At 41.0% G+C, this 27,201-nt stretch overlaps 1 protein-coding gene across 2 annotated transcripts in view; it reads left to right on the plus strand.

Moving 5' to 3' along the window:
- Arhgef26 (Rho guanine nucleotide exchange factor 26) overlaps positions 1–27,201 on the plus strand; it is a 106,875-nt gene that overhangs the window by 58,298 nt on the left and 21,376 nt on the right. For both annotated transcript variants that reach the window (XM_021658389.2, XM_021658390.2), the window contains exons 6-10: positions 5,820–5,972; positions 9,393–9,522; positions 12,468–12,542; positions 13,713–13,802; positions 15,311–15,465. In XM_021658389.2, coding sequence (XP_021514064.1) covers positions 5,820–5,972; positions 9,393–9,522; positions 12,468–12,542; positions 13,713–13,802; positions 15,311–15,465 — 603 coding nt within the window. The remainder of the gene's footprint in view (positions 1–5,819; positions 5,973–9,392; positions 9,523–12,467; positions 12,543–13,712; positions 13,803–15,310; positions 15,466–27,201) is intronic.

Here is a 27,201-nt window from a genome sequence, read left to right on the forward strand (position 1 = left end):
ACTGCACTGGGTCTCACCATGTCTCCATTTGACACGACCATCAAAGCTTACACTGGGAGTCTGTGTCTTCAGGGACGGAGGACATTGCTACATCTAGTTTGCATCTGTGGTGGTGGCCATAACTACATTTAAGTAGTTCTGAAGGCTCCACTTGCCCACTGTCAGTAAATACACGCTAACTGGATTTTCTAGTGAGAAAAACAAGAAAGAGAACTTTGTATTTTTGCTTAGTACATTCTTGGTAAAATAACAATAAAGCAAAAAAAAAAAGAAAGAAAAGAAAAGAAAGAAAGAAAATTTCAACTTTATAATACTGTTCAATTTAAAACAATAAATTAAATTAATGTCTCCATTTATTTACTTATCAAACACTGACTGTCTCCAAAGTTCAGGTACCTATGGCCATGTGCTGTGTATATGATAGTGAACGTAGCAGGACGCCTCCCCCTTGACTTTAGTGTTAGAGAAGAAAAATTATAAAATGTTTAGCTGTGGTTGCAGTAGGAAGAGTGAAGAAGAATAGAAGATCATCTAGTAGAGTCATAAGACAAGAAACAGAATGCAACCCAGCTGAGTTGGTGAGGGTTCCAGTAGCATAAGGAATGTAATCTGAGCTGTGAGTAGGGGTTCAATGGGCGAAGGGTAGGGTTGCCAGGGACCAAAGTGATGGGAAAAGAATGGTTCCCGGGTATTTGCACAGGACGCTGTCGACTGAGCTCGTGTGTTTTGGTCCAGGACTAGCTCCAACTGTTGGCTTCAATCCTCTGATGACCTTTCCTGGAGGCTGAGCTGTCCTCACGTACTCATGGTGCTGTCCTCACATACTGCCATGGCTTGGGTCTCCTGGAAAGGCCACTGCAGTCTTTGATTACATAACACCCTTAGTCAACAGCTGTCCTTGGAAAGTAACAATTCCTTTTAGTCACAGCTGTGGTTTCTTCCTGGGTGTGTGTGTTGAGGGCTAGCCAGTACTGTCAGGTAAGAAAGATGAGGCGTCACAGGAGAGCAGAGGCAGCAGGTTTATGGGTTTGACCACAGGCTGGGGTTGCAAAAGGCATCTATCTCTGGCTTCATACTGAAGTTCAGATGCCTAGAGTTTTTACTTGCACTCTGTAGCCTTGGTTTTATTGTTAAAATGGCTACAGTAGCTGTCTCATGAAGCAAACATGAGGACTAAATGACATTGAGACTGCATGGGAGGCATGAAGCACTGGCCTTAATCAGGGCTTACGAAGGGTTTGTTCCCTGACACCCACCAAAGCCTGCTGCCCAGTGCTAGACAAAGGGAATATACTGAAAAGCAAACTTTAGGTCTGTGTTAAGTGTTTCAGTCTCTTCTGCAGATGGATTTTCTTGTTCATACTGGTATGCCAGCTGGTGTTGTTAGTATTCTAGTCTTGTTCAGGACGCCAGCTTGTTGACATTTTATGGGTGTATTTTCCCTGTCATCCCTAGGGGATACAACCTAACAGCAGGCATCCTAGATCTTTAGATCTTACATGTCTATCCATCTCCACTTCCTCAATTTCCCCCAAGTCTTGGGTGTAGGCGTTGCATTGTGGATGTATTAGTTGAGTTTGGATTAAAAAAAAAATCACTTACCTTTTGTATTTTGACCAGATGTAGATTTCTGCATTAATCTCTATTGTTTAAAAAAAAAAAAAAAAAGCTGCTTTCATGAGGAATGAAAGTTACCCTTATCTGTAGGTGTAAGTGTTTAGAATACAGTAAAGAATTATACTGGTTTAAGAAAATGGCAATTAGGTTGTCCTCTCAGATCTAAGGCCTCTCCAGCCATGGGGAGCTGGCTAGGTTTACAGTAGTAGACATGAATTCTCTCCTATTGAGCAGGCCTTAAGTCCAAGAAACAAGTGCCACTCTTACACCATTGCTCCTTCCCTTGACAGCTTGCCTAGGACATCCAGAAAGCTAGTCCCTAGTAAGATGGCTCTCTGATCAGTTGCAGCTTGATTCCTCCGTGTCCTGCGTCCTGGGTGTGTGGTATCTTCGGCAGTAAGGTCTTACTACAAGTTCTTGAGGGCAACCAAAGGCAGTGGCTCTAGCCATGTTGTTTTCGGGGATAGTCATGTATTCTCAACCAACAACTGGAAAGGCAAGGAGGTTTTCGTACCTGGCACTGGGGTTTTTACTTGATAGTGTATGACTTTATCACTCCATGTTGTATAGTTCCATTAAAACACACACATTATCATACACACACACACACACACACACACACACACACACTTTTAAAAATGAAACTCATAAAATAATATATAGCCCTATGGCTTTTCAAACGTGCTTAGTGTTATCTCCCTTCCTCCCAAATTAAAGCCCTCTGTTTTCCTATCACCCTATTCATGTTCATGGGGCTTGCCTCCTACTATTTTCCTTTCTAGAGCTCCTTTTCTCTCCCTGTCTCCCATCCTCCACCACAGTCCTTTTCTGCTTTCCCAACTTCTATGGATATTTCAAGTTATATACTCAAATATAAAGATTCAGAGCTAGAATCCACAAATAAGAGAGGGTCTGTGGATCCTTTTTCTGGGTTTGGGTTGCCTCACTCTGCATAGCAACTTTCAGTTTCATACATTTACCTGAAAAGTTCAGGATTTTATAAAGAAGCCTATTGGTCAGTAATGGGCTGTGGCCATGGCTACATCACCTTCCTGGTTCTATTCTATCTATTCTACAAGGGCAAAGGGAGCTAGCTTAAGTGCAGGTACTGTGCATCCAGGAAACAATTACTCTACTCTTGGTTTTGTGTACTCCTCAGAAATACAGTGCCACAATCTAAGAATGCAACCACTCTTAGATTCATGCAATCCATTCCCAGACTGAAGAATGTCTAGCCCTTTGTGTTTCTGGGAAATGTCGAGGTACGGGTTATGCACAAGGAGTATGTTCTACATCAGGCTTTCTTCAAACAGACTCTTTAAGTGAGTTCTTTGGAACTCCCACTAACTGACAGGGTGAGCTTGGGTCCTTTGGTGATCTGACTGTTGGCTAAGGCACTCACCTGAAAAGGCAGCAGTTTCTGGAAGCAATGGAGGAATCTGCCAGAATGAACTACTCTGGTAATGCTGTGTTAATAGCCACGATGTTGAGTGAGCAAGCGAGCGAGGGTTTCTGGTTAGGGAGGTGTTCTGAGGAGACCTCTCTGTCTGCCTCCACGCCTGCAATGTCTTATGATGTGGACAGTTAGTATGGTTAGTGTTGGTTGGGGACGGGGGTCTGTACAGCTTGGTTGACATTCTGGCTCGTGGTGCTTATAGGAAGGGAAGAACTCAGTATTGTTGAGAAGGGAAGAGATTTCACAGAGGCAAAGTCCAAATTCCCCTTTCAGAATTGTTGCCAGATTGCTCCTTAACCTTGGTCCAGGTTCATTCAGAATCCCAGTGCTTCCCCTCAGCTGCACATTTGATTTGAATCACCAGCCCTTTTTGGCTAGTGCAATGACACCTTCTTCAGAAATATATTGGTCTTTTTGCAGCTCAGCTTGGTTAGCAAAGTATACAAATTTTCCAAATAACCAATAGCTCTTTTCATGTTGAAAACTTTACATTACGCCCCTATTATGCTAATGCCAAAATAAAAGCTATGTAGCTTGTGGTTTATGTTGTAAGTTGCATGAACAGATATTTCACTACTACCTTGTTTTCAATCCTGTATTTTGGCAAACGTAAATGATATTTTCCTCTTCATTAGGGAAAACAAAGTATTGTTATTTTGCTTATGCAAGTTATGTTCCTTAGACAGTGGACCGTTGCTATAGGCAAGAAGCTATAAAGGATATTAACTTGTAAGATAGTTATATTTTAGATTTACATGGTGATTACTTGCAGTATCTTATCAGTTTTCTTTTAATATTTTCTGAAAACTTGCATTAAAACAGTTGGATTCAAATCAATTATAAATATTGGCATTTATGTGAAATTCCACTGAAAATGAACCAGTCCTAACCCTGATGTCCTAACCCTTGCATTCCAGGGCCTCTGAATTCTCACAGATGTGTGTTTTCAGCTGTCCATTAGACATCATCCAGGCAGAATGAATGGCTTCCTTACTGCTTCTGCTTCTCCTCCTAAAGCTCCTGTCTTCGTTCTGGGTTTAATGACCCACCTGCTCTGCTTTCTCAGAAACCCCAGCATCTTCCTTGACTTTCTCAATTTTATTCCTTTTACCTCCAAATTGTTGCCCAACCTGTATTCTCTCTGTAGTTGGGTGGTTCCTTCAAACCTACTCCCTTCCTTGTTGGCTGGTTTGCTAGAGCAGCACACAGAATACAGGAGGGATTTTTCTTATTATCACTAGCTCATTAAGAAGGGAGGGCCAAATGAAGAGCTATTTAGGACACAGGATGGCCCAAGTGACAAAGAGCCTCCATACCCTCTCCACTCACCAGCCAGCATTCAGCATGTTCAACCCTCTCTGAAGCCTGTTGCTTAAGGGACTTCATAAAGGTATCATTGTATTGGACATACTAAATCTTAAGCCCTTGGTAAATGAACCTGAATTCCAGCTCTGTCCCTCCTTAGAGACTAGGAGAGAGGGTCTGAAAACCCCAGCTTTGTAAAGGTGGCTTGGCTTTTCTGGTTGTCAGTCTGCATCCTGCAGCCCCCCAGGCTTCCCCAGCATCATATGAGAGTCTTTATTGCTATAGAGATCCCAAGGGTTTTAAAAGCTGTGTTCAAAAACTAGGGGTGAAAACCAATTTTTTTTATTCTAACACACCTCTGCTTTATTGTAATTTGCCCCATGCTTCCCATTAGCCACTACTCAGTGCATCCAAAGGGGAAGGATAGTTTTTAGTTAGCTTTTTATTTAGTATTTTTATTTAATATTCCCTGGCATGCAACACAGATTCTTCTATACCAATTTTTGGTAGTACATGATTATGTCTTGGTGTATACACTCTAACTATTGAATTCCAGTCTCCCAGTTTTGAAAGCACAGATTCAAACAGGTATGAGACTAATGAGACTATTCAGACATGGTAGCCAAAAGAGCCATCAAAAATGATTGAGAAGCCAATGGTTATGCTTGTGTGTAAAGTGTGTGTAATAACTAAATCAAGAAACCTTAAATTACTGTTCACCTGCCTCATACACAAAATCTGATTACTTTGAATTACAGCCTAATTAAATTATGCACATAGAAAATGCTGTGCACATTAATACGTTTAAAATAATGTGGTATTTTTTTGCAAGGTCATATGAGATTGGGTTCCTTTCCGATTCGTTTTGTCAGCATTCACGTGGGTGCTTTGCCTATATACATTTCTTCTTCTTGTCTGTTTGGAGACAGGACCTCACTATGTTTCAGAGGCTGGCCTGGAACCTGCTGGACTGCCCAGGTTACTCATACTCATGATGTTTCTGCCTCTACCTGCCCAACGCTGAGAATACAAACATGCATGATCTATAAGCATGTGCACAGCAAGACAATCTATAAGCAATTTATAGACTCTTCCTCCATTAGCGAGCATTCCTAAGAATAGGAAAATCTGTTTTGTTTTTTTTTTTTTTAAAGCCCAAAGGCAGAGAAATAGACAGGATTATCAATGTTTTAAGATCAACACCTAAAGCAATAATGTATTTAATAGATTTAAAATTAGAAATTTTTTTCAGTTTTTTTTTCCTTGTACGGGGGGTATTGTTTTGTTTTTGCTTTCTAAAAATCTCTTTAAATTTTAATTTAATCTCTTTTTAATCATTTTAATAAAAACAGTTATTATTTTTAGACCCTACATGGGGATAATTGTTATTATCTATTAATGTTTATAGACGAAGTATAAATGCTTTTCCTTTTTCTTCCAGATTCTTTACAGAGTTGGAGGCAAGACATCAGAATAACATCTTCATAGATGACATAAGTGACATTGTAGAAAAGCACACAACATCCACATTTGATCCCTATGTGAAATACTGCACCAATGAAGTCTACCAACAGAGGACGCTGCAGAAGTTGCTGTAAGCAGGGTTGTCCTTTGCCCCACTTTTCATCATCTCGCTCACTTTTGAGTAGAGCTCACTGATAAAGATTAGTTGGTCACGGACATAGGCAAGCCTCCTAGAAGACAGCTTCCTCCTTGGGAGGTGGGTTACTTCTCGAGTGAAGATGTTGGTTCTGGAGAGGTTTCTCTCTAAAGCATTTAGAAAATGAAAATTAAAGTACGTTGAAGTTGTTGGCCCCCCTGCCACACACGCCCCTTTCCTCCTCTCCGTTATTCTGAGCCTTGACTCATCACTCAGGCTCCCACTTTTGGAAGCCAGTAACTGGCCATTAAGCAGTTTGCCAGAGTGCAAGAGGGGGGTTCTTAAGTGGACCAAAGCCAGACACTAGTATCCACGATTTCCCTTAGTAGTCTAACTTCTGTAAGCTGTTTATAGGAGCTGCAGGATCTCCTTCCCCCTCCCTGAGTAGACAGGGATGAATTGCTGTCCGAGAGTTTAAAAGAACAGAAGAAAAAGACAAGCTTGAAGATTTTAATTTTGCCACAGAAGTAGTCAAGCATTCTGTTTCTCTCCACACTTTTTCCCTATGTAGATTATTGAGAGTTTGGGTGTGAGGTACAGGCCTGTCCTTGTCTTTGAAAGAATTAACAAGTGTTGAGCAGTTTATATACTGATTTATTTTTATAGGCCCCAGTTGTCATAAGTAGCTAATTTATATGGTAGTTCTCCACCGTAAACCCAGTTTGGGACTTCCTGGCTATTGTTATTCTCAGTCTTTTCTTTCCTTGGAGAAGTGACATTTATGGAGGCTCTTCTGGTCACTTCAGGCTGGGTGTGAGGTCTTTGAAGAGGGGATGGTGCCAGGAGAATATGAACCTAGAGACTGAAACACCAAGATTAACAAATGGAAAAAGCTAACTGGGAGAGGAAGGCTGGAAACCTTGCCCACCTGGGTTTCATATGGCAAACAGCATGGCTGAGAACTGTCTTCAGGTACAAACTTGGAAGAAGCCGGTAGAAAGCCTTTCCCTCAAGACAGGACCTGCAATCAGGTCCCCTCTGAACCCAGATCCCTGGCTCAGCACTTCTAAGCATGTTACCCAGGTACTCTGGACCTACCTGTTTGCCGTTTGGCTCCTTGCCAACCTCTGTTTCAAAAAGCATTACTCCCTGTCTTACTCTTCCCAACCCCCATTCTCCAGCTGAGATTTTCAATGCCTACCCCCGATCTTGGTCTCCCCACAACATCTCCATCTCATGCTTCATGAGTAGGATGGAAACACCCAGCGGCCACCTCCCAGTTAGGTTTGTCACGTGCAAAACTGCACAAGTGCAGTACTTTGAGATTTCAGGGCTGCTAAGTCTGTTCTGGTGGCTTCTCAGTGATTTCAGGGTATTTAGCCCAATACCTGGCTTCTACCCACTTGATGCCAAAAGTGTCTCCAGATTTTGCAGAACGTCCCAGAGAGACAAAAATCACACTTTTCACTTTCCTTTGCCCCATACCCCCCTAGGGCCCTGTAACTGAACGTACAGGTTCATGCTTGAAAGCAAAACCTTGAATTTGAGAGAACACTGCTTTTCATTAGTTTTGCAGGAATTAGAAAAAATAAAAGTGAATACTTACTGCTATGTATTATATGGTTTTCAAAAATAGATTTTGTCTGGATTACCTTAATCAAACCATCATGGGAGCTTTTACATGGAAATTAGCATTTGTGTTTTTAGGGACATTCAAGGTTAGAGCAGTGACTTTCTTCTTCAGCGGCAGGTTAGAACCCCCAGAAATCCTCAAAGCCTAAGCAACAAAGATTCTCAAGTTCATCACAGACTTCTTAACCAAAACTCCCAGGGTATGGGAGGAGCCTGGGACCTGTGTGATTTAAATATGCAACCTACATGAACTTTGTTTTTAATTTTCTAAAAACCCATTTTAAACTGTTCAGGAGTGGGGTGGGGGCAGCGCGCATGCCTTTAATTCCAACACTTGAAGGCAAAGATAGGCGGATCTCTGTGAGTTCAAGCTAGACTAGTCTATAGAGCAAGGCTTCACAGAGAAACCCTATCTGGGCAGAGTGGTGCACAAGACCAAACAAGAAAAAAAAAAAAAAAAAAAAAAAAAAAACTGCCAAGAAAAGGATATCTAAAACTTCCCAGTGACAAAATGAAAATAAGACATTTCTGTGCAATTTCTCTAATTTGGTATTCTGGATGTTTCACACTTTATTTTTAGTAGTCTTGGATCACATCATCTAATTTTCAAATGATATTTTTTTACAAAATGATAATCATGACCGCTGTCCTGCTTCCTGGTTCTGAGGGGCCCGGTGGCTCTCATGAGGACTGTAGATGCTGCAGACCTCTGCAGGAGCGAAGTGAGGGGGAAGATAGGTGAGACTGAGGGTCAGAAAACTTCAGTTTGACTTCATTCTGTTATTGTTGTTGAGTGTGTGGCAAGTCAAGAGCCTCTGCAAGCTCTGTTCTCCTAGAACCTCCGCCTCATGCCCCTTTAAGGTTCTCTGAACAGCTCCATTGAAATTGTGTATGGGGGTACCTGGCTATACTACATGGCTCTATACTGGGATCATGGCCCTTTTCAACTCATTAAGACAGGAAGAGAAATAATCTGGCATATGTGGCCAAAAGGTTTCCTGGCTAGACATACCTGTAATTCTAGGACCCAGGAGGATTGCAAGCTGGAAGCCAGCCTGGAGAACATCCCTCTCTAGAAAACTAAAACTCCCAAACAATGAAGCAAAAACACACCAAAAAGTTTTCTTTGTTAGAAAGAAGATCTTTGGAAAAGTCAAAATAACCTTAAGAATCTTATCATCAATTAATTACTATTTACTTGTTACTTATTAATTGATTATTAATTATAACAACAAATATTATTCATTAATATTGTTAATTATGCTATAATTTATGATAATTAACAATTAGTTGTTAATATTACTCATTGGTTAATTATTAGTTGTTAATAATCTAATTATCGATAATCTTATTACTAATATTTTTCTGGGGTCTGCCCAGATCAGGGCAGTGGTATGAAGCATGATTATTGTATTGGTGGTGTGTGTTTGTATATGATCGAGTATGAAGATCCGATTTGTTAATTCCAACTCTTTATTGACATGTTCTTCACGAGCATACTATGTCCTCGCCTTTACATCTCACTTTTACAAATGCCTTGTGCATAGGTTTTGTTTTATAAATATTGTTTTAGAGCACTGCGGCTCATGTTTAACCATTAAAAATAAAAGACAGAAAAGACACCTGTGTTTCCCAGTGTATTATGGCATATGTTGGCTTATTTACTGACGAATCATTGGTAATGTGGGAACTGACCTCAGTATTTGGTAACAGGTTTCTATTTGCTTTCAAGCTTGCAAAGGGAGTATTTTGAAGTTTCTCTCTGCTTTGTCTCCCCTGCAGAGCCACCAACCCCTCCTTTAAGGAAGTGTTGTCACGGATTGAATCCCATGAAGACTGCAGGAACCTACCTATGATATCTTTTCTCATTCTCCCCATGCAGAGGGTGACTCGCCTTCCCCTGCTGATGGATGTAAGGCTTGGTTTGGTGGCTTTGTTTTCTGAATATCAGCCACTATAAAGTCCGATTAACTAAGTTACTGTTATTCTGCTTAAATGGATGCGTAACTCTTTTATAAATCCCCTTAACTGAGAAGATTTTGTCCAATGGCAAAGTCTGTCCTGTTTGAGATTGCTGGAGTTTATCTTTAATCTATACTGTGTGGTCACTCTGGTAAAACTTGCTTACATCACCCACTTTTTTTGGAATGGGACTGATACTAGCTTCTTAGAGTCAAGATGCTTGGATTCCATTTTTGTCTGAGTCACTAAGCATGAGATCTCGAACAAGTCACTTTGTTTTAGATCCCTTCCATCTTGAATGTTCCAAGATGCTTTAGGCCCAGTTTCACTTGGAAATGGGATTCTTGTAGTTTGTGCCATGCATTGTGTAAAGGGGGTTAAAATCTCAGCCTCCTTTTGGTATTAGGTAACCATGATAATGGAAACAAGAGTTTGACTTTGAAAAATGACAAGACGTACTGAAGGAAGGGGACAAATACCATCTGTCTTGTGATAGGCCCTGCTTAGCCAGTGGGCAGACAGTGTCTTCTGATCTAATTAGGACAGACTGTCACAGATGTACTTTAAAACTGGGTCGTTATGTTGGCAGGGTATCAGTTTTTATGTATTTGATTTTGCAGACCAAAGCACAGGATAAAAATTTATCAGAGATACATAATTGGGTAAAGTTGCAAAAGTATACTCCATTTTCTGTATTCTACTGCAAACGCTAAGATACTCTCAAACAGCAGCGAGATTTCGAAGGACAGCGAAGCGTGTGATGATTGTCATTTTCTTACTCTGTTGCTGCTGTATCACAGCTTTATCAGTTACTTCAGAACTATAATTCATAACCTCTTCCTTTCTCCTCTCTTAGTCACCTCAGTCTACTGTGCTTACTTCTTCCCTGTCTCCTCCACCCCTCCTCAGCTCCTATAGTTTAGGAAAGTATTTCCTGCATAAACATAGTCACAGCTGGTTAATGATGACGACACATTCTGAGAAATGCATGGCTCACAGTACCAGTTCCATGTAGTGTCACTTAGCGTATTTGTTCTAATCCAACCTAAGCATCTCTAGCAGAAATAATCTTGTAAGTCTTATATGTGGTCCATCATTGGCCCAGTGAGTAACTTGACATTTTGAGAAATTCGATTGATTATTTTTTTAAAGATCAGTATTTATCTTATCTGAAGATATAATTCATTAATAATTAATTACCCAAAGCCAAATTTGGAGATAATTGGTTAAACAGAATAGTAAACCTATTTCTAATACCCCAGACTGCACAGTGCTTGGCATGGTTACATAGTGGGTTTTTTATGCTTTTGTGTCACAGCCTGTTGGGATATTTTGAGTGAAGCTATAGCCGGTCTTCTGAATTAATGTATGCATATAACTTTATGTAAAATTTTATTATATAGTTTTCAGTGAAGGATATTTGTTCTCTTGGAAATAACCCAATATTCTTCATATTGCTTTTATAGCATTAAAGGAGAAAACCTGATTTTGGAATCATGAGCAGAGTTTTAAAAGTACAATAGAACAGTTATATATATATATATATATATATATATATATATATATATATATATATATGTGATATATTTTAGATGTATATTCGGCTCATAATGAGGTTAGATATTCTTTCTAGAAACCCTGTTAATTTATTTGTATATATGAACTGGTTATAGTATAAATGCATTGCTTATAGCAGGGCAAAAACTTGAGGGGAGCATCATTACTGTTACCCCACATATGATGCACTCCACGTTGGTCTCACGTGGCAGTCCCACTGCAGACTTCCGGATTTACACACTGCACTCATTTGTAGTTAGGGCACAGTGGCCTGCTACTTACCAACCTTATTCTGCCCCTGCCTGATGACTGGTGCCCTCATCTGTTCCCCATATGTGAGAAACCAAGCAGAATCAAATGTGTTTCAAGCTCTATTACATTTCACCTCACTAGGAAATTTACTTAAATTTGTTAAGGGGACGGACACTTTTAAGACAATTAGACAGATCCCTTGAGCTTTCAAAGTTACATGTACAAGCTGAGTGTTCCTTACTAAGAATGCCTGCAGTGAGGTGTGTTTTACATTTTGAATAACTTTGGAATGGTTTCATATATATAATGAGGTGCCATGGGAAAGGAGCCCAAGGCTAAACATAAAATTCGGTTGTTTTCCAGGCTTACCTTCTATGCATACTCTAAAGACAGTTATATGTATCTAATTATTTTGAGCATGAAACATTTTCTTGGTGTGGAGTTTTCCATTTGGGGTTTGGTTCTGTGTAGTTTTAAACATTTAGGATTTCACATTTTTATATTTTAGACTTTCATAGTTCACCTTACCTCTAACTGATATCAGAGTAACTTCTCTTTTGATGGGAGCCAGCAGTATACTTGACATTTAGATAAGATGTATAGATCACTTACCATTTAACTCTTGGAACAGGGCTGGGGCGGTGGCTCTGTAGAGTGCCTGTTCAGCAGAGGTGAGGCCAGGTTGGATCCCTAAACAAAGAAAAAAAAACAAACAAACAAGAAAAGCAGCAGCCTCTTGGAATAGCCTGTGTTATATCTGGCATTCCTGCAGTTTTGAAGAGGAGGAAGGTGACACTATCTACAGCCAGTCTGTTGCCCATGGTCAAATATCTAGCATAAGGCAGGTCTGAGATTTGTCAGCCAACCAACTGACCTCTGAAGCTTTCCCTGTTAATTTAGCTGGATTAACGTAGGCTCTACGAAGTTAAAGAATATTTCCTTGTTTTGTTAGTTGCATTTTAATATCCTTATTTCTAATATTGTGCCCAGAAAAAATGCTTTTTACAAACAAAAGGAAATGGCTAAATAGAATTTTTTTTTCATATGATATATCAATTGATTTTGCTTCTTTTTACTTCTCCTTAGACTATCTGTCAAAAAACACCTAAGGACTCTCCAAAGTATGAAGTCTGCAAAAGGGCCTTAAAGGAAGTAAGCAAGGTAACTGTGTTTCATGGTAAGAGTAAACCATGCAGAAAGCCGGGAAGAGTCTAGCAGGTCTGTGCTCACTATATAAGACTGAGATATCTGCAGCCGTATTCAAGTAAACGTGTATGCTGTCTGCTTTCAGACAGGTTTTGAGTTATGTGCCCATACGTATCTCAATATTTGTTTGTTTTCTCACCCAACAAATGTTTATTGAGTATCAGCTACTATAGGAGGAACAGTGCTGGCCTCTAAATATTTGCTGACAAGGCAGGTGTGGTTATTGCATTCATGGTATGTGCAAAATAAATAAAAAGGCATACATTAAATAGAATTACAGTGAAGAGTGATGAGTGATGTGGGAGGGAAATACAGAGTGATGTTTTAACTGAGATCTGCAAGAGTAGCTGTGAACCAGGAGATGAATAGAGTGCCTTGGGTGTGGAAAGATCCAAATACAAGTGTTGGAGAATTTGAAGAACTCATTGGTAGCATTAGCCTCATTGTTTTACTCATCTTAAAAGCCAGTTTATGAAGTTTATGGTCATACTAAGTATTCTTCAAAGGCCCATGAATCCACTTATTTGCACATAATCCAGTATTTTTAATTGAACAGAGCTTCCTTTAGCTGGGTGTTGCTGAAAAATTACCATGGCTTCCCTCTTCCAACATCTCTTTGTGGTCCCATGGTTTACATGTGATACTGCTTAGATTTTAGCCTTTAGAGTTGGTAGTCTGCCTGTCTCCTGCTGCTCTGTTCTGGAAGAGAGAAGGAGCTGGAGCTTGCCCTGAGATAGAGTGGGGTTCTCATAGATAAAGATGGAGCTAGGCTGAAGATAAGAGCAGAATAGATAGAGACCTAAAGTGTGTGATGAAACCTTGGGGGAGGGTGCGAGCCACAAAGGAAACATACCTCTGAAAATCTTCTGAGTTCTTCCCTGACCCCCAACTGCGTTGGTCACTCCTGGTTGCACAGTCCGTATCTGGGCACAGTGTTCCAATTGGGTAGAACTGCGTGTTCTCTACCTATCAGAAATGGGTCCTGGGAACTTCTGGAGTGTAGATGATTCTTGGAGAGACCTGAAATTGAAAATGTGATTTCCTGGGGGAGAATGGGCCATATAAAGTAAAAAAAAAAACTGAGGCTTCTCTTCAGATTTAACTTTCCTCGTGTTGTGTTCCCAGTTGGTACGACTGTGCAATGAAGGAGCCCGGAAGATGGAGAGGACAGAGATGATGTACACAATTAATTCCCAGCTGGAGTTTAAAATTAAGGTAGCCTTCTGTTTGTGTTTATTTTATTACTGCTGCCTAAATCTTATCTAAATGGATAAAGTTGAGGCCAACAAAGTAAATTGGAATTAGCTTTTCAAAGAAAGATTATAAATTGAGAAGAGAAGCTGACAGAGGACTCCTCCGATGCATAGGAGAGTCTCTAGGCTTCTCTCCCGGCCATGAAGGTATGACCTTCTCCAGGAAGCCACCAGAGAGTTAAAGTGACTGAAGGTGATAGTTGATAAAGGAGAATAGTCTTCAAGCATTGTTGGTTCAGATCCAGGGCTGAAGTGCAAAGCCTTGTGTTCCCGGCCCTTGCAGCTCCCAGGGACCTAACCTGACACTTTTGTTTCTGTAGCAATTCTTAAGCACACTGGTCAGAGCTATCTTGAGCTATCTTTCCCTGTTGACCTCACAGGGCTGTTTCTGTTAGATAATTGTGTGGTTCAGATTTAAGGGGCTGGAAGCCCCATGGCCTCCCTTACAAGCCAGTTTGGAAAGCTTGGGTTTAGCCATCATCTTTCATCTTCCTTGCTAAATTCATAGCTAGCTGATGGACAACTTTCTTATAAAAGCCCCTTTTAAAGCTGGAAAACTATGAAATCCTTTCTTTGCTTCTTCATTTCCTCCTTAATATCCTCAATTTCCTTTAGCTATTTTTAATCATTCTTCACTTAACAGGATGACATCTGCTGTGCCGTATTACTGTGCCCGTGTTCTATGTATCTAGGAACTTTTACTTATTTTATGGATATATGTTTTTAAATCAAGTTTTTGGCAATATGCATTTCTAGTAATGCATTTTTTTTTTAAAAAGGGAAGAACTCTAAGGGGTACAAATTATTCTGCGGTTTTGAGAGCTTTCCAGTTGGCTTGAACAAAGCTGAATAAAGTAAAGGTAGTATGTAATTCCTTGGATGCAGCCTTTTCTGGAAGATTAGGAGGGTTCCTGAGAAGGACTCCATTTTCATAGCCAGACGGTGGCATGAGGTTTTCAGAGATGTATTTACACAGTGCAAGCTCCATAAACTTAAAAACAGGTCCTCTTGGGAATATGGCTCTTTAGATTTCTTCTTTTTTCTTCAAAAGTCCTTTTGTAGTTCATAAAGGGAATACTGACTTTTAGACTTGTCCCCTGGTAACTGCAGATGTCAGTCGATTTCCATATTGTCCGTGTTCTACTTTGAGATACTTATAACACCTGATAGATTTCATCACTAAGTTTTTCAATTTTAAGTGACTCCAGTTTTTTTTTATATAGTTCAGAGTTAATAGAAAACTCATAATTTTGTTGCCCAATAACATATTTTTTGTGGCTTCAGTTTTGTATTGACAAGTGAATAAGTGTTTGACGTTGAAAAATAAATGGTATTTTCTCTTGGAGAATGTGCCACCTCTAGTTGCATTTTAACATTATTTGCCTGTAAAACAATGATGCGAATCAAAAGATTATAATGTCTGGTTGGCCTTCCCTTGCATGTGAGCACTGAGTTTTTCTTTCTTTATAGCCCTTCCCCCTCGTCTCCTCATCACGGTGGTTGGTGAAAAGAGGGGAGCTGACAGCCTACGTGCAAGACACGGTGCTGTTCTCAAAGAGGATGTCCAAGCAGCAAGTCTACTTCTTCCTCTTCAATGACGTGCTCATTATCACTAAGAAGAAGAGGTGAGCAACCAACACGTGTTGCCGGTTAGGGCACCATCCTTCTGAAGCCTGGGGGTTCCTGAGTGTTGAATCATAATCACAGCTGGCTTTCACTGTCTCTAAATACAAGCCTGGTTAAGTCTGGATTATGAAGCTCGAGATCCCAGGCATCCTTGAGTGAGCTTTCACAGAGTCTAAACCAGGGCTCTGAGCATCTGACTCACCCACAGCACTCCAGGCTCCTCCCACAGCTGGGGAGGCCGCACTCTATTCCAACAGCAGTTTTCAAACTTCTTCAGATACGGCTTTTGTACAAATCAAAACAGATGATTAAGGAGTTGCTAGGGGCAACTCCAGTACGCCTTGTGACTTAATGTAAAAGATGTCTGGAATGGTTATTCACCTAGGTGTGCCCATAAACGGCCAGGTGTTGAGCACGCTCCCTCCTTGTGGGGGATGAGGCACCTCAGCGGATGGTAAAGTGTTTTTCTCCTTCTGCCTTTCTGCTTTGCATTTCCATTCTTCTTGAGATGACCAGGAGGAATACCATAAAGCCTTATCTTTACAGTTTTTGTTATCTCTAACTGTTCTTAAGACACACACACACCTACAACACTCCTTACCTCTGCTTTTCTACAGCAAACATTCTCTATCACATGTATTACATGATGAGATTGCTCAGGACATATAGGGATATACAGTAATTTCCTGTTGGTATAAGATAAATTTCACATCTTTGCTAGACTGTGGAGTGGAAATAAAAATGGGAAACTGTGGGCCATTTCCATGCATGAAGGGAAATGGATGAATTGATGTCATAGGATGGAATGAGTAGTTCAGAGGGTAAAATGTTAACAGTAGAAATAGGGTTTTATGAAAAATCTTAAATAAATGCCCCTATTCATCCTGGGAGATTTATTCTAAGTTGCTGACTATGTAGACTGGTAAGTCAACCTAAAAACAAAACAGAGAATGAAGTGCTTTTTAGTCAGGCAGTGTTATGAATTATTCAGTTGTACCTATGACAGACAGAAAGTTTGGTCGTCTACCCCGAAAGTAACTGGAGGAGGAAAGGGTTTATTTTATCTTACATTTCAACAGACTAGTTTATCTCAGAGAAAAGACAGGGTGGGAACCAGGAGGCAGGAACTGATGCAGAGGCCATGGAAGAGTACTGCTTACTGGCTAGTCCATTGCTTACTTTTACCACCCAGCATCACTATCCACCGTGAAAGGGACTCAGCATCAACCATTAATCAAGAAGGTGTTGCACAGACTTGCGTACAGGCCGGTGTGCTGAAGGCATTTGCTTAGTTGATGTTCCCTCTTCCCAAAGGCCTAGTGGGCAGAGCATCTTTTCCTGACTTTCATACCTATTTTTTTCTTGGAGTTGTTGGGATTTTAGGCAGTTTCTCTAGTTAACCCAGGCTAGCCTTAAGCTCACTATGTAGCCAGGCTAGCCTCTGTCAGTCACTCCTGGCTTGGCTTCCTCAATGCTGGGATTACACTGTGTACTACCGTGCTTGGCTTTCAATATTAATTTTTAGGGAGCCCAACTATCTGTGTCCCTCTAGTGGCAGTGCTCTTGATTGCTAACATCTGCCAGCTGACCCAAAGTTGTAACTCATCTTTTGAGGTGAATGACAGAATAAAAATCGACAGTGCCATGCCAGTTTTAAATATCAGGGGTATTTTTTTTTTTTTTTTTTTTTTTTGCTATATTGACTGGCAACTTGATGAAAGTTATCATCTTTAGAGGTAGTTCCAAAACCAGGATAATACAGGTTTTAGTCTTGAAACTTGCACAGAATAGTCAATAAATACAGAATTAAGGCAAATGGCATCTCACTTAGCAGCCGATTTTTCTCTTCAGTAAGCTTTGCCATCATGTTTCATGTTGATCTGGCTCTGCCAAATTCATGTGCTCAAGTATTTTTGAAATTGTAATCTTAATGACAGGAAAAAATATATATATATATGTATATATTCCCAATAGAGAGGGCAAACTGAGAACCTAATTAACTGATATTTTCTTGCCCTGTCAATAGGTTCATCATCTCTCTAAGGTCCTCTCCAGTGACAAAATGCCATTAGAAATTCTGCTTGTTCATGACGGGAGTCTGTGGGAAAGAGGGCTGGTAAACAGGCTGGGTGTGAAATGTACAGTATGTGCTGCTATATGTACACAGTAGCTTCAAGGAGGGAACTGCAGATGCTTTGCATGCCAAAGACAGCAGCGAACAAGAGATAACCACTTTGAGTCAGGCAGTAATTCAGACATGGCTAGGAGGGAGAGATAAGGCATCTTCATCTCCGCCAGCTCTCTGGGGCTCATCCACCCACTGACTGAAATTACAAGGCTTAGGCGGGGGTTTAGCTCCTGACTTCCACTAGTTTTCCGAATAGGAGGCTTCCTTTCTAGCTACTGAGGATAGCTCCACAGGAGGACCATTTGTTATTCTTGCTCCTCCAATCCAGACTGGCAGGTGCTGTGTACCAGGCCCATTTCCTACTTTGCTGAGTGTGTGGCCCTTCAGCATACAGTGGGTGCTTGTAGAACAGTTTGCTGCAACCCAAGGGCCAGTCTTCAAAGACAGTGCTTTTTCTTTTCTTTTCTTTTCTTTTCTTTTCTTTTCTTTTCTTTTCTTTTCTTTTCTTTTCTTTTCTTCCTTTTCTTTCTTTCTTTCTTTCTTTCTTTTTTCTTTCTTTCATTTTTTTTTCTTTTTACTTTTTTCGATTAGAAGAGAATGTAAGAATTTTTATCTGGGATGCTTATTAGTCATTAATAGTTTATTCTGCCAAATTTCAAAGGGATCCATCTTATTTGACTACATTTGCTGAGAAAGTGAATCTCTGGTTTTTGAAGCTGTAACTGGAAGTTACCTGGGTCTCACGATACCTGGACCTCAGCGGTATTGACATGTCTTCTCGTGTGGGGTACCCCTGTGATGGAGTGTTGAGCAAAATCTGTAGTGTCTACCCATTGTTTTGCTAACAGCACTCCTTCCCACTGTGAAAACAAAACCTTCTCCAGGTGCTGCCTAATGCCTTTCTGGGTGAGAGCCACTTCAGAACAACACCAGACCTTAAACCAGCTTTAATTTCCAAATAGCATTGGTGTGTGTCAGTGCATGGCTTGACATAGCAGTAACAGTAAGATGGTATTATAAACATGATAGGTTACTAGGTAGTAGTGGATTAATATGTACTAACACATAGGAACTGATATGTGCCGATAATAACACACTAATAACACAGCATACCCACAAACAGCCTTATGGAGTTAAGGCTGCACAATGGTCCTATTTTTGAAATACATAAACCAAATCTAAGACCTTAGCTGGTTAAGACTTTGAAAGTTTGGGAAATAGTAAATATAAGTTTCTTATCTTATATTTATTGAATGCCTTGTATATGGTTAGTTTTTCTACTAATTCTATGTGAATCTGAGAGCAGATGCTCTGTCCCTGAGCTGGTCTCCCATAATAACTGCGGTACTACAGTACGAGAAACTGAGTGGCTTAGGAGTCCAGAAGGCTGACCTGCCCCCCTCAAGCTCCCAATGACTCCAAGCATGCTTTCCAGGCTGCCTGTGTTTCCATGGGGCCTGCTTCTCGGCCATGTTCCTCTGTGTCTCTGGCTCCCCCACCTCTCTTCACTTAGTTGTCGGATGCAGAGCCTACTCAATCCAGCATGCCTTGACTACATTCACAAAGGCTTTGTTTCTAAACAAGGCAACTTTCAAAGGGCCAGGAGTTTAGGACTCCATCATGCCGCATCTTTGCAGCATAATAGTCCAACCCTCTACCCTCCCTGGCCGCTTACCATCACCTCACTTAAACACCGTTAAATGTGCAGTGAGGTCCTACAGCAGTTCTGGGCCACATGTTGCATTAATTTGCCCCATTTTTTAATAGGCTTCAGAACGTTGTCATGGTCATGTGACTTGATGAACTTCTCTGTTTGGTGGTTTCACAGTTTACTGTCATATCTAGACCTTCTCTCTCCAATCTCTCCTCCTCCTGGGTCCACTCCTTTCTTTGTCAAAGGACCCTCTCTCTTCTAGGAACCGTGGTAAGCCTCACAGATGACCTCACTGTCTGTGTTTGCCGAGCTCCCACATGCAGCTGGTCTCAAGATCTCTAGCTCATGAAGTGCCTTCTCTTTCACCCGACCACCACTCTTATACCTTAATACTTCTTCCAATAAGATAGACCCAACGGCTTTCAGGCCACTTCCCCTCCTGGCTCTTTACCTTTCATATTCAGAATACATTGTAAAAGATGAATCTATTTAGTTTACATCTACACAAAACCTACCATCCTGTCTTACTTTTAGCACAAATGGCGTGCAAGGATCTTGTCTCCTGGGACCTCCTCCTTTTTCATTTGTACCCCTTTACTGTATTCCAGATACCAGGACCAGGACAGGTTTTTCTCTCTCCTAGAATGCTTTCTCCTCACTTCAGGCCTTTTCTAGGCAATATTCTCATCTATTAGGTTTACATTAATCATTACCTCCATTGGAGTCTGTTTTCTGTCTCCCTGTGATCCAATGAGACTGGGCACTTTCTTTGCCATAACATTTAATGTCAACTATGAGCCTGTGTCTCACATTGACCTTTATGTCTTCAGTGTGTAGCCAGGCACTGTGATGTAAGAATGCTCATATAATGAGTATTAAGGATGAACCAGTCAGACTGATCTTAGTGAGTAGTTCTATTGCTGTGAAGAGACACCATGATCACAGAAACTTTAATAAAGTAAAACATTTAATTGGGGCTGGCTTACATTTTCAGAGGTTTAGTCCATTGTCGTCATGGCATTGTGCAGGCCCACATGGTGCAGGGGAAGGAGCTGAGAGTTCTACATTCAGATCTGAAGGCAGCAGGTGGGGGTGGGGTGAGGGATTGGGATGGGAGAGTATCGGGCCTTGCTTGGATTTCTGAAATCCCAAAGCCCAACCCCAGCAACACTTCTTCCAAGGAATCCACCCTCCTAATCCTTTGAAATAATGCCACTCCCTATGAGCCTATGGTGGCCATTTTCATTCAAACTACCACAGACGGCTATAGAAAAGCCATATAGAAAAGCCCCATAGCTTGGATGCACTATTCATTCTGTCTCATGTCTGGAGCATCTCAGAATCTGGTTTAGTCTGGCCTTGCCCTCCACTGTGGGTACAGGTTGTCTTCTGCCTTCCTCAAGGCAGAGTTAGTGGCCCTTGGGAGCTTGTTGGTGGTGCAATGATCCAGATTATTTCTCCTTAGGGTCCATCTAAGGATATTGGTGCTGAATCACAGCCACGGTGACCTCGGCAATAGAGATGTGGCTGATGTGTGAATTTTTCCTTTTGTGTGCCTCTGTGAATCTTTCCTTGTGTGTTCTTGTCATTCAGTTTCGCTTTGGCCCAGACGTCAGGAAGGACATTTATGTCTTTCTTTGTTTTGGGTACTATCTTTATAAATAATAAACTTTCATTCTCTTTTCCTTTCCTTTCCCTTTTTTTATTTTTCTTTTCTCCCTCTTTTCCTTCCTTTCAATACATATCTCAGGCTAGCCTCAAACTCGCTCCATAGCCAAGTGCCCCTGTAGCCATTGTGCTCCTGATCCCCCTGCCCCCTCCTTCATAGTGCTGAGATTATGATGTGGACCACCATGGTTTTATATGGCGGGTATAGAATTCAACATTTTGTGCACGGCAGGCAGGCATTCTGCCAACTCAGCTACATCCCCAGTTCCTAAATAAATACTATGATTACTTAACCCTGATAAGAACAAATCTTGGCCTTGTTAGTCATGTGGTTTCTGACATTTTCTGGAACATAACCCATATATTTCTGAAAACGCCACATAGCTTCAATTTACAAAACTTGAGATTATTTGTAAAACTAATCTACGGAAGCAATTTTTACTTGCTTTTTATTTTTATTATAGTATTGACTAATGTTTTAGGCTCCCAGTAAATGTGACCTCATATAAAATAGTTTAAGTACTAAAAATACTGATTTATCACCTTTTTCACACTTTCTGTCCCAAAACAAATGAGAGAAATGAAGGCTTGGAAAATCTGGTGCGCCCTTTTCTTCACTGGGAAACTCATCATAGGATCATTGACTAAGCTTACAACAGAATTCCAGAATAACAGTGGCTCAAACAATAGAGATGTTTGATTTTCACACGACATGTGGGGGATGGGACTCCAGGCTCATTCATTAGCGAGAGCTCAGCTCCTTTCTATCCACAGCTAATCTGGAATCCGGGCTCACTTTCTGCACCCATGCAAAGAGCCTCATTTCATGCTTGTTGATATCTGCAGCAGGAGGGTGTCCTTCAATGACAGGAAGCTGTGTAGAAGCAGGCTGCCAAATGGCAGCTTTCCTTAAGTGGCTTTTCCTTTTGTATTGGCGGGGGAAACTCCCTCAGACAGTCTCCAGAAAGCAAGGTCATCGTCAGAGGGGAATAGAAGAGCTTTGCCTCTTTTGGTTCAGTCGTGTGATATCCTGAGCCAGGTCAGTGAAGCTAGAGCTGGCTAGATATTAAACAGTGACAGTCCCACCCCAGAAACCCTTCTCAATAGGACACCCTTTAATAAATGGTGAATGAGAGTGAATGCTTGGGAGAATGAGCAAAGTTCTGTGAAAGTCCTTGCTTTTAGGATAGGTGACGAGGGACAGTGACAGGCTCTCTTCCTTTTCCTGACATTGGCCACGTACCCATGGCTCACTGAGTGTCTGCTTGGCAAGGCTTCTTTGTTCTCAGTAGCGCAGGCACACAGGTCAGACACTTAGGGCAGACAGGTAGATGGGCCTTGTTGGGATGTTAGGCATAATACCAAAAGCATGCCAAAATCTGCTTTGTCTTGACTTATTTTCCACTCATCTCTTAATTTTCTATCCTTCCACCATTGGGCATGTTGTTGTTTTCAGTTATGGCTTCTAGTTAGATCAGTGCTCACAGACAGGAGCATGTGTCGTTGATTATGTGCAGCCAGCAGTTCACTCTACTCTGGGTGTGTGTCCTGTAGTTGCCACAGTCACCTGCAATCATTGCCAGGTCACAGATCATGACACTGATGAAAGTACATAAGACTGAGTCTCCCTTACTCAGAAATCTGAAATGCTACAGAAAATCCAAAATGTATGTGAGCTGGCCAGCAGAAAATTCCACACCATGGAGCTCTGGCTCATTCACGGTGTTGTTAGAAGTATTGTTTCGATGAGAGCTTGCAGGAGGCAGTTCTCTATCACCATTCGGGTCCTGGGGTTTGAAATCAAGTTAACAGGCTTGGCGGCAAGCGCCTTTACACATCGAACCATCTCGTCAGCCCAGGAGAAAAGCGTGTATCTCTGGGTACTTAACATCCTGTAAGAGATGAAACAGGGGCTAGAGAGAGGGCTCAGCCGTTAAAGGCTAGGCTCACAACCAAAACTATAAGAGATGAAACAGGTACTCGGGGGTAGAAATGATCAAAATACACTACGTGCACTGGTACAATTCTTAAGGAATAAATTAAAAATACAAACTATGAAGGGAAAGGGTTACCTTCAGCTGCGTGTTAAGGTATATGTGAAACATTAGTAAATTTTGGTTCACGATTTAGTACCACCTCCCAAATAGCTCATTCAGTATATGAAAATACTCTCATCTGAGTGTACTGTTTGAACCCAGTGTGCTCAACCTATGTATTTTTAAGGGTTTTCAACAGATCCCTGCTTGCCTGAGTCTCTAATCCCAAAGGCTCAGTTTTTTCATTATCTCATGATTTCATTTTCTAATAACTTTTCCCACATTCTCCATTGTCATTAGGAAAAATAGAGTAGACATCTTTTAAAATTTTTAATGTTTTTGAGAATTTTATACCCGAGTACTGTATTTATATAATTTATACACATCTCTCTTTCCTGTTCAACTCTTTCCATACCTTCCCCACTCTCAAATTCATGACCCCTTCCTCTTTATTATCGCTATAAACACAGATAATATTGCAAACAACTTGAATTACAAACAAATTGAATTAGTGTTGCTTAAAAAAAAGGGAAATCCCAACCATTCTATTTTACCAATAAAGACTCAAGAGCCAGATCCAGCAGTGCAAACCTGATAGTTCAGAGAGGCAGAGAAAGTAACCAGCTGAGTGACCTTCCTTCTCAGCTCAGGTCTGGATGGAAAAAACCCAAAAGGTTCGCTAGCTCAGCGTACAGCCCAGGAGCAAAAGGCCAAAAAACCCAAGGCCAAAGGCTTGCTAGCTCAAAGCCCAAGAAGCCAGAGAGCTGAGGAGCTGAAGCCTAAGGCAAAGCCAGAGCTTGAGCTAATTGTCCTTTCTTCTTCTCCACGCTGTCTTAAATACCCTCAACTCAAAGTCCCTCCTACTCTTTAATCCCTGTCAGCTAGTTTCTTGCTCCTTCTTTTGACCTAGGGTTAACTTTATTAAATCCTGTGTACAGAAAGATCTTGGTTTAAAGGTGTGTGCTAGGGGCACACCATTCTCACCAGTTTACAATAAACAAAGTTCTTGGATTAAAGGTGTGCAATAGGGCTCAACCACACCAAAGATATAAATTTTATAGTTCGAAATGTTGGGGTTCACCTTGGGATCAAATATCCTGCAACAGTTTAGGGCTGACTGCTTGGGATCAGATAGCCTAACTGGAGAATACTGATCCTCCGTCCATTAACAGTCACTGCCTATAGTGTGTCATCTAGGACTGGTGCCTTGTGAAACATCCACACTGGTATGTTGGCTGATGTTGTCATCATGAAGTCTTGTGTAGGAAACCATGTTGTTGAACTTTCCTGGGAGCTGCTTCCCTGCTCATGTCTAGAAGATACAGTCTTGCAGCGGGAATTTGTGTCCTCTGGTGCTGACAGTCTCTCTGCCTGCCTTTTGTAATGTTCTTTTAAGTGCAGGGGTTGCCTTTGTACATGTGTCAATTGTGATCAGTTGTAGCTCTATTTCTTCAGGTCCTCTGTGTGCAAAGTATGTAGTGTCTTCAACAATGGAGTTTGACCTTCAAGTTCTGGGAGGCAACCAAGACAACAACAATAGTCCGTATTCTTTGGGGAGTCTCTTGGAGAACCCCAGATAACAACTGGAAGGGAAGCTTTTATTGCTTATCCCTCCAGGTTGTTCTTGCTTATCAGTTGCTTTTAAGGGGAACATGACCCCATATGGCAGAACTCCATTCAAACCACACACACACACACACACACACACACACACACACACACACACACGTGCATGCACGCACACACATGCAAACATACATTATATATGCATATCTAAGTAAGCTTATAAAATGTTTCCCTATGTCTTTAAAACATCCTTAGTGTTATCCTTTCTTCCTCCATCCCCCTTTGCATTACACTTTCTCTTTCCTCTCTAATTAAAGGCCCAACCCATTTTTACTTCCTTGTCCCCTTCCATGGCATCCTACTACCACTTTCTCTAAAGCTTCTTCTTTCCCCTCATAATTTCTTTCTACTTCCTGGGCTTCTACGGTTACTCCAGGTTATACACATCTAAAGATTCAGAGCTAGGATTCACAAGTAAGAGAGAACATTGATCATTCATCTTTCTGGGTATAGGTTACTTCACTCAGTACATTTTCAAGTTCTACCCATTTACCTGCAAAATTTTCTTTACAGATGGATAGTATTCCATAGTGTATATGTACCACATTTTCACTATCCATTCATTTACTGAGGGACATTGAGGTTGTTTTCATTTTCTAGCTACTATCAATAAAGTGATACTGTGAATGGCTGAGCAAGTATTTCCATAGTAGAATATTGAGTCTTTTAGACATATGCGAAACAATGTATAGCTGGGCCATGTGGCAGAGCTACTTGTAGCTTTTTGGGAATTTTCCACACTGAGTTCAGAGTGACTGTATTGATTTGCAATCCTACCAACAGTGAATGAGGATTTCCTTTCCTCACGTCCTTACCAGCATTTGTTATTAGTTTTACTTGATCTCAGCCATTATGTCCAGGATAAGGTGAAATTTCAACGTAGTTTTTACTTTGCATTTCCCTAGTTACTGAAAGTGCTGAACATTTAACACATTTCTTAGTCTCTGTTGTTTCTTCATTTGAGAGCTACATGTTTAGATCTCTAGCCCACTTTTTTAAATTAGGTCATTTGTTTTGATTATTAATCTTCTGTCTGATATATAGCTGAAAAAGGTTCTGTCCCCTCTCTAGGCTTCCTCTTCCTGATAAAAGTTATACTTTTTATTTTTGTGCTTGTTTCAACATTTTAAAACTGGAACTGGGACTGAATCCTATCTGCAGGTTCCCCCTGTACTTCCCATTCCTGAGCTGGCAGTGTGGTGGGTTTCTCCTTCACTGTGCCTTCCTTTAAAGCTGTGGTTCCTCTTCCTGTTACCTGGTCCTTAAATCCGGGTCTTTAAAACATAACTCAGCTCTGGGGCAAGCCCATGGGCTTTAGAAGATGGATTGGCTGTCATGGAGCCACCAGATCACCATCCTGAAGTCAGCGGCTTACACCAGAACTTGGTTCTCTTATCAGTTTTGAATGCCCAGTGTCTTCAGGCAGTGTAGTTTCCTTGGTGTCCTGGCCTGGTTCCATCCTGTCAGAAGTTTTTCCATGGTAGGGTTCTTTCCTATTATAGAAAACTGAAGCCACTTGATGTAAGTTGTCTTTCTTCACAGAATAAATTTCTTGGGAAATCAACCGTAAAGAATTCTGATTCAAATCACTTCTCTTCCAGATCCACTAAGCCTGTAGATCATTGTAGCATTTGCTCCTAAATTGAAGACAGTGAGATGGGAGAGAAATGAAAGAATGATTTTTGTTCTATTTCTCCTCAGTGCCCCACATTCTTTATTACACTGATATCACAAAGTATTTTCTTCTGCATCCCTAAAGGGAATCAACATTGCTCCTCTGCATTCAGAGCACCATTGGCTAACCCCACAGGACTAATACCTGGGGTCAGAAAGAGTTAGATTCAGTTCCTGGCCGTGTGACCTTGGAGGAGGCAATTTCAGCCTCTCAGTATCTCAGTGACCCTATCTGTAAAGTAGGAGGGATAATGTCATCTAGATGATGGAGTGTATGCAAGTTCAGCAAGATAATGCATGTAGAGTCTTAGCATCTTCAGTAATCCCTAAGAAGTAACTGATATATTCAATATTAACCTCAGGGATGGGTGTATCTCTCTAAAAATTCTTTGAAACAAATCAAATTATCCCTTTTTAATTTTTATTTTATTATTAAATTGGAGTGATTTAGGAATTAATGTCTGTCTTTCCCCATCACCCACCATAGCCATCAAGGGAGGGATGGCTAGTGATAGAAGCTCATTCTTCACAAAGAGGTGTGAATGGTGAGTTCTTTTGTGTTGGAGGGAGATTTTTCTAGTACCATGCCTTCCTGTGGACTCATATTGTAGTCAGCCTCCATGTCCATGATTTCATCCTGAGGTGGAAGGAAAATAAGGGGCCAGAGTTGCTGTGCTGCACTTTCACAGACACTTTCATATCACTCTTTAGATGGTATAGCATAGCAATTATTTTCCTAGCGTGCTAGTTATTGTAGGTAATGCAAAGCATATTTAAAAACATGACATGTGAAGGTTATAGGCAAATATACAGCTTTGTATGAGGGACATAACATAGATTTTTTTTGACATCTTTGAAGTTTCCTAGAACCAGTCCCCTCCTGATGGTCAAGGACAACCTGACTGAGCATTTTTCATTTTCATTGGTGTAAACTAATGGCAGTAAGCCT

This window comes from Meriones unguiculatus, chromosome 2, assembly GCF_030254825.1.
Source record: "Meriones unguiculatus strain TT.TT164.6M chromosome 2, Bangor_MerUng_6.1, whole genome shotgun sequence".
In the NCBI taxonomy this organism is placed as follows: Eukaryota; Metazoa; Chordata; class Mammalia; order Rodentia; family Muridae; genus Meriones; species Meriones unguiculatus.